Source organism: Sinocyclocheilus rhinocerous, unplaced genomic scaffold, assembly GCF_001515625.1.
Source record: "Sinocyclocheilus rhinocerous isolate Xijiao unplaced genomic scaffold, SAMN03320098_v1.1 scaffold2792, whole genome shotgun sequence".
Lineage (NCBI taxonomy): Eukaryota > Metazoa > Chordata > Actinopteri > Cypriniformes > Cyprinidae > Sinocyclocheilus > Sinocyclocheilus rhinocerous.
Window position 1 is genome coordinate 142,056 of NW_015648609.1, and position 13,871 is coordinate 155,926.

Below are 13,871 nucleotides of genomic sequence, written 5' to 3' on the forward strand. Positions count from 1 at the left end.
TTCTTTTATGGCAGGCCTGTTTTTACAGATCAAGACGTCTGACAGAACTCACCCAAAATTAAAAGCCACATACTGTGAAAATACTTGCTCTGTGTTCCGGAAATCTGTCTCTCTGCTCCTCCGCTTCTTTATCTCCGTCCTTCTGTTTATGTGATTGTTGTAAACAGATGACAGATATCTGAGATTCAGGTCTCACTCACATTGTTATGTGTGTCTCTTTAGCATTTATAACAGGGTGAGACTGGACAGACAGCGGGAACAGCTTCAAAACTCAGAGAGGCGTTTTATTTGAAATAACATGAGCCCCATTATGTCTCAGTGATTGCTTTTTATGACAAATATAATAATTTTATAACAATTTTATGAATATTTTTAGTCAGTTTTAATAACAATCATATTAAAACTTTTTTTTATCATGTCTTCATTATTCATGTTAATATATATTTGAATGTTGTTGTATAAATGTCTTTGTTTTACACTGGTGCCAGACACATATGAAAATCCATCTTAAAAATATAAACTATTACTTTTATTATTATTACAAAATTGTGAACATCTAAACATACAGTGGAATATGCATAAACCATTTCAATGTTTGCGTGTGTGTGTAAAATTATTTTATTATTTTTGTTTTACACATAATCTCCAACACAACCATAAATGTTATGCCTATTAATGATTTTTCAAATGTTACTGAACATGTTTACTAAGGTGACAACAGGGTCAGCAAAGAGTTTGAGATAAAAAAATGAAATATGAAAATATGTGGTGTGAAGAAAACAAAGTAAATATTATTTGTAAACAAAATATCATTTGTCACTACCAAACTGTAATTTTGTCAAATTATGCTAAAAGTGTGAAAAGGACACACAATACTAGCTTTGAAATTTGCCTTAGCAAGGCTATGAGACTGCCATATTATTAAATAAATAAATAAATGTACTTTTATTTTACCACACCTACCGTGTCTGTCTTTGCTCATCTCATCACATACTAATTTCATAATCATGCATTTTATCTCTCCAGATGAGAACTACTGTGAAGAAGTTGGCTGTGGCTCCAAAATGGAAGAACTACGGCCTGAGAATATTTGGATACATTCTACCTTACAAAGATGGTAAATGCTCTTTTGTATTAAAAGCCACATTTCTTGTTGGTATTTTCTTCACATACAGGATAAGAAAGTCACTCACACTCGGCTCTCATTTGTCCAGGTGATTTTCAGTTTGCGGTCTCTTCGGATGATAACTCTGAGTTCTGGTTGAGTTCAGATGACAGTCCTCTCAACGCCCGTCTGCTGGCATACGTGGGAAAGGTAAATGATTTAAGATTGGATGTGTTTGTCCATCTTTTAACGATAACTTTAACAGATGTGCAGATGTATGCAGGGCTGTTTCTAGCTATTTTGATGCAAAATAGGCGAAATCTCTGATGGCGCCCCCCTCCCTCCTGAACACATTCTAATATAGTATAAAATCTGAACGCATTATTTGTAAATTGACTGTTAAGATATAAATTTTGCACCATTTATCATCTGTAATACCATTATGTAGCCACTAGATGCCTGTATAGCCCTATATAAACAGGTTTGTGCAATCCCTAGTTGCTAAGAAATTGTCATTACACATAAATTAATTAGATTGCATTTGGATTTGAATACATGCTTAGATATTATCAAGGACTACTTTTGGTCTTTATCTGTTTTTGTTTAGCTGTTTTGTTGTTGTTTGAAACATTGATTTAAAGTGTCAGTTTTTGCATTATTATTTCAGTCAAACCTATAAAACCCTTTGTTACCCCTAACTATATAAAAAAGCTTGATCAGTCACATAAAAGTAATTAGAATCCAGCTACTTATTCCTTTGTTACTCATTGACTCGTGAACTTCCCCTTTAAATGACGTGCCGCTCTGCCCTCTCTGTGTATGTCGCTGCTCCCATTAAGCACTGTTAGAAGTGAATTAATTAATTCAGCATTTCAACACTTCCGTAAGGATGCGTTAAATTCAACAAAGCGGTTTAATAAAGGATGTATTGATCTTGTGAATTAGCGAATTTTACTTTTCCAATATTTTTTAATTGGCCATTAAAGTTTTATATGGGAATATTACACAACACGCTGATCCTTTAACAATTCATTGGTGCAAAAACGCACACCTTTTGGACCAATTTCGCAACTTGATTTCTTGACTGCCACAAATACTGCCATAACAAAATACTTTTTTTTTTGCATTTTTTACTGTACCAATATTTTAAACTGACCTTTGAACTTAGCTTTATTGCATGCCAAAGCACTGACAGAGCCCATTGATCTAATGGCATTGTTGAGCGCTCCAAATGCAAATTTTGCATGCAACAATCAGGCAGCAATTGACAGCGCTCTGATCCAGTGGCATACAGGCATCGTCAGATTGACAGTACTCTAGCCCAATGATGTTGAAGGATCCAGTGGGGGCGGCAGTCATATTTCAGGGTGACCGTGCCACTCTTTATCACAACCCTGCTAAAAGTGCCAGTACGTGCGCTCATTGGCACCCCTTCAGCTGGTGGCGCCCTAGGCGACCGCCTAGCTCGCCTATGCCTAGAAACGGCCCTGGATGTGAACATTTTATTGCAATGCAGTCATGTCATTTTTCGATGACTGTTGAATTTCACTTGGAATTATCTTATATAAATGTTATTTATTATCTAAATGCGTTGATTGTGTGTTGTTTTTAATGTATTTTCAGTAGAACTGCTCTCTGTGTCAGAGGTGAGGCTCAGGTATCTGTTCCTCACACACATAAAGTGGACAGCGACAGATTGATTTTGTTTCTTATGTATTTTCCTGAAGACTGCTAGCACATGAAGATGTCAGATTGACAGTACTCTAGCCCAATAATGTTGAAGGATCCAGTGGGGGCGGCAGTCATATTTCAGGGTGACCGTGCCACTCTTTATCACAACCCTGCTAAAATGTAGTGCCTGTACGTGTGCTCATTGGCGCCCCTTCAGCTGGTGGAGCCCTAGGCGACCGCCTAGTTTGCCTATGCCTAGAAACGGGCCTGGATGTATGTATATGAAAAATGTATATAATATTTTAAATTGTATTAATTATATTAATGAAATATATAACATATTTATAATACTAAAATAAATATTTATCTTGATATTTAATTACTGGAATAATTTGTATTTTTTTTTATTTGTAAACAAAATTATAGCATATCAGTGTTATTTTAGTATCATTAAGATACTGTTACAGATTTGTTAATAATTTAGTTGAAATAAGTTTTTATATTTATATATTTATATGTTTTAGTGATTTTGTATGTTTGTCATTTTTAGTATTTTTTATTTTATTTATTATTAATTGTTTATAGTAAGTCTATATAGTTTTTATTCATTTTTATTTTAGCTTTAGTTATTTTAGTACATCAAGGTAAACTACATAAAAATGTTTCCTTGGCAATTAGCTTCCAGAGTCACTGTGGGCAGCGGCAGCTATTTCCTCAAACAGAGGACCTTGCTACTACTGCATGGTGGATTTCATTTAGATTTATTCCCCAGAGGTCTCAGTACTTAGAAGTGTAGATTTGTACGATGTGAGGGAGCATTGGCTTTGTAAAACAGAATTAGCGCCTCGTCCAGAAGCCTGTGAGAGTGTACAGGGAAGGTGCGGTTTACTGGCGTATCGATTACTTCTGGCTCAAACGGGACTTGGAGCTCACGCACACCAGCCGAGGACTCGATACCCTGTCACAGAGATGTGTGATCGATTGAATCGCCGAGGCTCTGAGGCGTCTCTTTGTCTAAGAAAAGAATCACAGCCTGTCTGGAATTCCCAGCGACTCCTTACGGAAGCGACAGACCTTTTCCAGTCACCTGTAGATGGGGAAATCCATCCAAGCTGGAGAAACAGAGAAACGCATTGTTTCTGTGGGTGTAAATATAGACACTCAAAAGTTTTGCGATTCATCTGAAGGTTCATTTAGCAAAGATGCATTTAAATTTTAGAGGCGACTACTTGACAAATAGAGAATGAAGTGGGAACAAAAGAGCTGAGATGGAAGAAAGACACAAAGAAGACAGAGCAATATCTCGCTTCAGTATAATAGCGTTGTGACTCTGTTGCTCCCGTATTTTCTCTGTTTGCCCCCTTTTCCATTTATTCAAGACTCCAGGGTCGCAGATAGACGAAATGAGTTTCTTCAATGTAATTCTGTGTTTGGGGAAAGTTCACATGACTCAAAAATAGACAGAGTACCATAAAGGAGAGAGGAGCCTCTGAAAGATGAAAAATACAGCTGTCAGGTTATCCGGTGCACTTCCATTGTCCGGACAAATTGTGTTACAGAGTAGTTCAAGGGATAGTTCACTCAAAAATGAAATTTTGTCATCATTTACACTATATTCTTTTAATCCTGTATGACTTTCTTGTTTCTTGACATGGTACAAACAATGTACCTTGTCCAGGATGATACATATCTTGCAATGAAATGACGCAGAGGTGCTGTCAATCTCCAGAAATGACAGAAATGGTACCCCAAAAGTGCCACTATTACTATATTCCAAGTCTTCTGAAGCTAAATGAAAAAGAGACTGATATTTAAATGATTAGCTAAAAATCCACCTCGCTAATCCATGTCAGGCTGCGACATGGATTAACGGTACCTTTTCCACAGGTTTTTTTCCTCTTAACATGGAAAAGATACATTTATTGCGTGTCGTGGCATGTCTGGTTAGGACACGTCTCAAGATTTTTCGAACCAGCCATGATGGCGAAACGCAAAAAGCAACAGTTGACTCTATTTTTGGAACAGACAGACAAATTGCATTTCTAGAGTCATAATGCATTGTGTCTGGTTAGGAAACATGGTAAAACTCTACATCTTCACAAACAATTTAATATAATGCACCATGGGAAGCAGTGTTGGGGAAAGTTACTTTTAAAAGCAATGCTTTACAGTATTACAGTAACTCTATAAAAAAGTAACTACTTATGTTACTTTGTTACTTTTTATGGAAAGTAACGCATTATGTTACTTTTGCATTACTTTTCGTCACCCAAAAGTTATGTTTTAGGAAGGAAGTTCCTCTTCCTCTGCACGTCACTCTCAGCACAGGGACAGGAGAGCTGTCAGTGAATAAATGGGAAAACAAAGTAACCTGAGTTACTTTTTTGAAAAAGTAACTCGGATATTTCGTTGTAAATTTAAAAGTAATGCATTACTTTACTAGTTACTTGAAAAAAGTAATCTGATTACGTAACTTGTGTTACTTGTAATGCGTTACCCCCAGCACTGATGGCAAGTCAACGACAACAACAGCATTGGTTCTCGCCTGCGTTGTGATTGATTGTTGCTTGATGTGCCATATTTGAATGTACAAACATTTTCACAAGCATTTGTCCTCTTAACATCGAAAACATGTATTAACATGAAAAAGATGCATTAATCGTGTGTCGCGGCATGTCTGGTTAGGACATGTCTTAGCGAGGGAACTAGTCGCAATGAAGAAATGCAGCAAGCACCAGTTGATTCTGTTTTTGGAACAATTGATTCAGTATCATTTTGCGTGACTTTAACAGCCATAATGAAAGCGAAAATGAGCAATTTACCTCACATTTGGAAAATTGCTTAAAGGAAACAAGAACGTTCAAAATGTAAAAACATTTAAAGTCTATTCCATGACGAAGATTGTATCAGTCACTGAATATGGATTTTGAATAATGTTAAAATCGTTTAATTTTATTACATTCTGTCTTAACCTTTTCATTCCAAGTGTGAGACAGCAGTGCTCTTGTAAAACGAGCTCCGCCCACACTCTCTTCTGATTGGCTGTGATTTTGTTGCGTCTGGTGTGAACCTACAGATTGCTTGTCGCTAGAGTTGTATCACATCGTGCCTGATTAGGACACAGTGTAAAACGCTAGATCTTTACGATCAATTCACAATAAGTTAACGACAACAGCAACATTTGTTCTTACTTGTCTTGTGATTGATTGTTGCTTGATGTGCCACATTTGAATATAGTAAACATGGCGTAGGGGAACATTTTCATTTTAATTTTCGCAACTATAACTCAAGTATTTCACTACTTTTTTTTTTTTAGTAGTGTGTGCTATAGCTAACTGTTTTGTTTCGCTTTAGTTGAATCTACAGTCACAGTAACTTCCTCTGCGCTGATAGTTTGTGACCAAATCTTCAAGTCATGGTTATAACATTAACTATACCAGCATTCGCGTTGTTTTTGTCTCTACAGTGAAAGTCAATGGAGTCCAAACATTCTTCAGAATCTTCTTTTGTGTTCTGCAGAAGAAAGATCATCATATAGGTTTAGAATGACTTGAGGGAGAACAAATTTTCCAGAATTTAGTTTTTTTTTTGGGTCAACTATCCCTTTAAGAGTTTTGCTTGGTGACAATAAAACAAGCTAAACAAAATCAATAGACATACACTGAAAGGATGGCTCCTTTGACTCAGACCAGCAAGGAACCACGTAAAAACACCCAGAATAACCGATTATAAACTACACAACAACGCCCTGTAGCCAAAAATTACCATAAACACCATTCACATTTTCCACTTTAGCGGGTGGATGTCCTATGGAGCTCATGCAGAAAAATGAGTCATCTGTGTAAATAGAAATCTTTCTAGCTGTAAAACATTATGGGTATCTCTCCCACTGTTTTGGAGCGAAACGGTACTAGAGTGGAATAACCATGTGTGTCTATCTTAATTTTAATGTTCTTATGTCTCCTTTGATGCATCTTTTCATTTGCAAAACAACATTTGTGAAAAGATGTGCACTTAATTGAATTGAATGTGCACTTTAGATCTTAAAAGTCTGTTTTTAAGAAACTATACTTACAGATCATTTTAATGAAAAAAACCACTTGAGTGTACTTATAGAGTTAACTGTTTGACTGTTTCTTATCATACTTAAGTACAGTTTTAAAAGAGCATGTGATAATGTCAAATTAAATGTTTTACTGTAAAGTACATCTGAAATCACTGTTTTAATAATATTTTGTTGTGCTTTAAAGAAGCACACTTATTTTGACGTGTTAACATACTAAACCACATGAAAAGTAGTTGAATATAATTTGAACAGTAGTGTATTATTTACTAAGGCATTTAAAGGCAGGGTAAGTGATTTGGTTCAAAAACATTTGTTAAGCTGGTTGAAAGTCTCTTCACATCCCAATAGCAATCACTAACTTAAGTGGTCTAAATGTGTTTATATTGCCTGTGGAAGGCGTAGGACCATAAAATGTTCGTCCAATCATATTCCTCGGTCCGAAGATTATGATAGGCTGTCCTACATGCCTGTCAATGGCTATTGCAGACCGAGCAAGAATGGAAGGGTTATTATTGTAATATTATGCACTTTGTACTGTAAAGTTTTCTCACTGGTGAATGAGACATGAGGTAATCTGACAGCGCTACAGCGTGTCGCTGGTTAGCCGCTGGTCTGCCTGTGCGCGGTCATGTGTTTTGGAGGAGGCGTGGCTTTGGAGAGTGATTATACTTTCAAAGCTAGCTTGCTATTGCTAGCCTCTCCAAAATCGCATACTCTACCTTTAAATTTAATATATTTTAAATGTACTAAATTGCAACGTTATCATTAAAAATTGTATTTAAATGAAGTACACTTTAACCATATTTCAAAATCAATATTAGAAGTAATTATAAAATTACACATAGGCTCGGTTTCACAAACGGGGCTTAGCTTAAGCCAGGACTAGGCCTTAGTTAAATTAAGATATTTAAGCAACTTTTACAAAAATGCCATAGAAGAAAACATTACAGGTGTGCATCTTGACACAGAACAATGACACTGACATATTTTAAGATATGTCAGAGCTACTTGAATTTTTTTCCCCCTTCTTCACACTTCTGGGGTTTTCAGAAGCTGAAATCGTCATTGATAAACTTCTGTAGAGGTGAATGGAAAGTGCAACAAATAAAATTGTGTTCTCATTTACACATGCTGCTGTGCATATGATGTGTTTCTGAAGAATCCCATTGTTAGAGACTAAAGTTTTAAACTAAAGTTTTTTTTTAAGAGAGGTTGGGGCAGTTAACAACAAAACCTGACCAGATAACAGCTACAGCATTTTAGTCTGGGTCTAGCTTAAGCCTTGTCTGTGAAACCGGGAGCTAAAGATATACTTAAGTCCTACTTAAGTGGGTCAAAAAAAAAATCACTATTATGCTCAGCTAATTGCATTTAATATAAATTTAAACTGTATACATTTTCATTTAATTGTAAAAAACATGCAGTTATGTGTCTGAAAACATTCCTTTCAGTTCACACTTAAGTATGTTCTTTAAAAAATTAGTATTTCCGTAATAAGTATTCTTTTAAAAGTACCCTAAATTGTCTTTTTCACAATGAAAGCTGTGATTTTTATTGAACTTAAACACATTGATGCTAACAAGTGCGCTAGCAAGAAGTTTCCACCCAATGTTTTCTCTTACCCTCACATTTTCCTGTAGTCACCTTCAAGTGGAAATGTACTGTAGCTTTCACCTCTGGTGGCAGATGCACACACACACAGACACACATCTTTGTCCTCTAATCCCCGCGAGAGGCGAGTTGTGTTTGACAGCGGAGGTGATTAGCATTGGCTGAGTCACACGTGTGTGTTGATCCTGACGGCCGCGCAAGGTGTGTGCGACAGTAAAACACACTGCTTTTGGTGAAAAGAGGGGCAAGTGTGGGGAATCTGGAGCTCTGCGGGACTTTGTTGGTCAGTGTGTGTGTGTGTGTGTGTGTGTGCATGACGAATAAAAGGCGTCTTTGAGGGCAGCGGGGATCGTGGATGATCCAGGAGGCATTATGATTCATTACATCGATGTGTGATGTGAAGAGAAGCATTGAGAGTGAGAGAGATGCCACACATGACAATTAAAAGGAGGCATGCTGGGATTGAGCGCAGAAGATTTCATTCTGGATGACTGTGTTAGTTACCAAGGGTTGGTGGGGAAATCACTGCGCTCGCCCTGCGGGTCAAGAAAGGGATGTTTTGGATTGTATATAGAAAAAAGATTTGATTGTAAAAAGAGTTATTATTAAGGGTTATAGGAGGGAGACACAATCTCTTCTGAATGTTTTAAAGGGCTCACATTATGAGGAGTCAATTTGTCCTTGATATTTTGAGATGAAAGGCTTCATTGTACAAAAAACTGAGATAATTTGATGCTTTCATGTCAAAGCAAGGTTAATTCAGACTGTAAATGTGGTGTGACTACCCAAAAACCTAAATGATATTAATGAACTATTAATTATATTTATAAGAATTTTTACTAGGGCTGCACGATAAATCGCATGCGATATTTAATGCGCATCTTGTCAGAAAGCCTGTTCTGTAATCAGCGGTAAATCTCCATCACGTGCGTGCTTTCACATTGAGCAGCATTAACTGTAACGAATCAGTCCACTGAAGGCGAGAGTAGTGAAAAACCCATGTGCAGTTTATTTACAGACGTGATCCAAACATAAACAGAGAGACTTGACGAGGCATGAACAGACTTGACATGAACAGACTAGACTCACCGACAGCGGGTTACAACTTCATTACACGACCAAGACAATGGCAACATGATGGCTACTTATAACAGACAAGAGGGGCAACTATAGAAGATGTAACTATTTAACGAGGTGTCAATTTCATATGACGCAAATCATACGATTTTTTAGAAACTATGAAGGTCCACCCCTAAACATAACCATTACTGGAATCATGTAAGTAAATCTTTTTTTGAATTCCAAACCGAATACATTTCTAAACTGAAGTAAATCAAAGCTATTTACACTCTTACAAATAAAGGTGCTTCACGATGCCATAGAAGCACCTTTTTGTCTAAATGGTTCCATAAAGAACCTTTAACATCTGAAGAACCTTTCTGTTTCACAAAAGGTTCTTTGTGGCGAAAGAAGGTTCTTCAGATTATAAAAAGGTAAGAAAGAGATGGTTCTTTAAAGAACCTTTGACTGAATGGTTCTTTGTGGACCCAAAAATGGTTCTTCTATGGCATCGCTTGAAGAACCTTTTGAAGCACCTTTAAGAGTGTATGTTGCTCATGAGTTAACATAGAAAATTCTTGTTCCTTATTTTGAATGCGAAAAGGGTGTTTCACTCAAAAGTCTTTAAAGGCACAGTGCACACACACACACACAAGTTCAAAAATTAGTTAAAACATTTTTGGCACAAAAAAATTCCTCCTTTAAAGGAATAGTTCCTCCCAAAAGTGAAAATATTACATCACTTGCTCACCAATGGATCCTCTGCAGTGAATGGGTGCCGTCAGAATGAGAGTCCAAACAGCTGATAAAAACATCACAATAATCCACACCACTCCAGACCATCAGTTAACGTCATGTGAAGTGAAAAGCTGTGTGTTTGTAAGAAACGAATCCACCATTAAGATGTTTTAACTTTAAAACGTCACTTTGGCCAAAGTATGAAATCCACAATCCATAATAACGCTTCCTCCAGTGTAAAAGTCCATCTCCTGTTGCCCTCACATTAAAATCCACCCACATATTTGTTCAGAACTGTTTTCTCTTGTAAACGGAGCTTGATCTGTGCATATGTCTCTCCTGATTCAGATAAGGCGACTTTTTCTATGGCGAAAACAATATTATGGATAGAGGACTCATAATTTAACTGGAAGCAACAGTTTTAAGTTAAAAAAAAGTCTCGATGATGGATTTGTTTCTTACAAGCACGCAGCTATTGTCTTCTCAAGACATTAGTTGGTGGTCTGGAGTGATGTGGATTACTTGTGGATTATTGTGATGTTTTTAATCAGCTGTTTGGAGTCTCTTTCTGACGGCACCCATTCACTGCAGAGGATCTACTGGTGAACAAATAATGCTAAATTTCTCCAAATCTGTTCTCATGAAGAAACAAACTCATCTACATCTTGGATGGCCTGAGGGTCAGTAAATTTTCAGCAAATTTTAATTTTGGGGTGAACTATTCCTTTAAGTAAATAAAATCTCTTTTAGCAGGTAATTTTATGTAAGCCCAATTACACAATGATTAAATTACAGCATTAACGATCAAGGAATCCTCTGGTTTGTTCTGTGTTTCAGCTGGGATCTGAATGGACCGCACCAGGAGAGTTTACCAAGTTCAGATCTCAGGCGTCCAAGTCTGTGCAGTAAGTACATATTGTATACACACAGTCACATCTTAGGGGAATTTAATGCATTGTAGGAAATTGCATTGCAAACTTTGGTTGTATTGAGCAAATTTAGGTCATTAATACAGAAATGTGCGTGCTGTGTATGTTTGTGTGTTTCACTTCCTGTTTTATTTTTATTATTATTATTATTTTATTATTCCACTATTGCAATGCTCTCTTGGCAGGTCTTCCAGCCACTTCTATCACTTAACTGTTCCCTCCTGGTGGAATGACCTGCCCAGGGGCGGATTTAGTGATTTGGGGGCCCCAGGCAAAATACAGGAATGGGGCCTATACAATTTCACACATTTACAACCTTGAGGTTCCTTTCACTGTTGCTCGCTGCTGCTGGCTTTTGGGGGCCCAAGGCGGTCGCCTACCTTTGCCTAATGGTTAAGTCCACCTCTGGACCTGCCTAACTCAATCCGAGCAGCTGAGTCCCTTAACCATCTTCAAGAAACCACTAAAAACACATCTGTTCCACCTTTATTTGACCCTCTAACTCTAACACTTTCTATTCTATTTTAATTCTACTTTATCTATATTTATCTTCTTTTTTTCTTTTTTCTTTATAAAAAAAAACAACAAAAAACAAACAAACACTAGCTTTCTATTTTTTCTATTCTATCTACTTGTTTTTCTTTGTGTATGTGTGTGTATATGTGTGCGCTTTGGATAAAAGCATCTGCTAAATGACTAAATGTAAATGTTTTATTGTCCAATCAAGAGCCTCAATTCTTTCTTTGTAAACAAACCGCCCACACTCATGTCTATTGATGCAGTTATTTTACCCCTGATGGTGTTGATTGGGTTGGTAATTGGAGGAAATTGCAGGCCTTTATCTGATCGGGCATTTAATGATCGCCTTTCTCAGCTCCGCTCAAAGAGCTCGCATCATTTACAGCCGTACGACTGCTGTGATTTAAATATCACATCGAAGAAAGAGCAGTGTCACTTCAAAGATAGAAACACCTTTTCTGGTTCAAATAAGCAGTGTACGAATGGTCGATTAGCATATTGTATTTCTAGTCTTTCCATAAAAAGCCTGTTTCAGCCAGCAGCCCATTTTAATTCAGCACTCTGCACTAATGCTCCATTAATAATGGCTTCAAATGGATCTGCTGGAATTAGCAGTGGGTTTGTTTCCATATGTGTGGCTGTAAAGTGATCCATAGCCTGGCCTTTATCTTGAGTGTATTTAATAATGCATAAACTAATCCGACCTCATTTCATGAACCTGCGTTATAGTAACCACGAGGCACCTTTTTAGATTTGTACTCCAGTAGATAATGCTCTGCCTAGATGATTTAAGCGTTTATATTTAGGAATTCCATTTCCATTTGTGAAAGTACAGGATAATAGACATCTGGGGTGCCAGATTTAGGATGTGTGTAATTTGACAATCTTGTATAATTCCACCTTGTTGGTACTTACGGAATTTTATGCCTCTGTGACTATATGGATAATGTAAATGTCTTATTTATGTACACTAGTATTCAAAAGTTTGCGGTAAATAAGAAATTAATTTTATTCAGCAAGGATGTGTTAATTTGATCAAAAGTGACAATAAAGATTTGTGTAGTGTTACAAAAGGTTTCTGTTTCAAATAAATGTTTATATATATATATTTTTTGCAATTACTTGCAATTCATTTCATGAAAGAATCCTGAAAAGTTAAAAAATAAATAAAACAATAAAATAAAATAAAATAAATTTTGCACAAAATATTAAGCATTGTTAATGTAGTTTTCAGCATTGATAATAATAATCAGCATATTAGACTGATTTCTGAAGGATCATGTGATGCTGAAGACTGGAGTAATGATGCTGAAAATTCAGCTTTAATCACAAGGAATAAATTACATTTTACAATATATTCAAATATATAGCAGTTATTTTGAATTGTAATATTTTCCAATATTACTGTTTTTACTTTATGTTTGATCCAATAAATGCAGCCTTGGTGCACATAATGATTTCAAAAGCATAAAAAATGTTTAGGAAAATTAAATATATGCCAATTTTATATATGCAAATTGTACATATATAATATTTTTTGTCACATGATCTGCAACCAGAACTGCATTGCCAAACTTGTCAGTATTTGCAAATAGACGTCTCCGTGATGTACATGTGCTATCAGGGGCCATGCTGTCTACTGCCTACATAGGGAGCCTATATCTAAATGAGCATTCTAATTGAAATGGAACCTCATTAGTGAATGATTTAAAATATTTACATAAGGCGGAACTGAAATTGCTCCTCACCTTAGTCTAGACCTTCAATGAATTCCAGTAGAGTTTGCCGTTAGCATGTTGCTAAGCTAACACTTGAAGTTTTAAAGGGTTAAAACTCTCACGTGATTTTCCCCCATTCATTCTCAATTACCCCCCACCAAACTCACGGCACGCTTTAGGGGGTCTGTTAAAACTCAGTGGGCTCAGGGGAGGCGATAGAGACGTTGAGTCCCGCTGTAATTTTACCTGCTGGTGTCGCTGTTGTATAGTGTTTCTTTTGAAAAACAAGTGATTTATACACTTCTTTAAGATATATTTTATAATATTTGCATTGTTTTATTTTTGTACTACAAATTTTTTTCTCATCCAATTTTTTGAGGAGGCACTGCCTCATTTGCCTCCTCGGAGGTAACGCCCCTGATTATATATATATATATATATATATATATATTAAT

General features: G+C 36.4%; 1 protein-coding gene across 1 annotated transcript in view; it reads left to right on the forward strand.

Moving 5' to 3' along the window:
- LOC107709930 (N-acetyl-beta-glucosaminyl-glycoprotein 4-beta-N-acetylgalactosaminyltransferase 1-like) overlaps nucleotides 1-13,871 on the forward strand; it is a 188,446-nt gene that overhangs the window by 104,094 nt on the left and 70,481 nt on the right. The window contains exons 5-7 of the mRNA XM_016514600.1: nucleotides 1,027-1,117; nucleotides 1,215-1,315; nucleotides 11,088-11,155. Coding sequence (XP_016370086.1) covers nucleotides 1,027-1,117; nucleotides 1,215-1,315; nucleotides 11,088-11,155 — 260 coding nt within the window. The remainder of the gene's footprint in view (nucleotides 1-1,026; nucleotides 1,118-1,214; nucleotides 1,316-11,087; nucleotides 11,156-13,871) is intronic.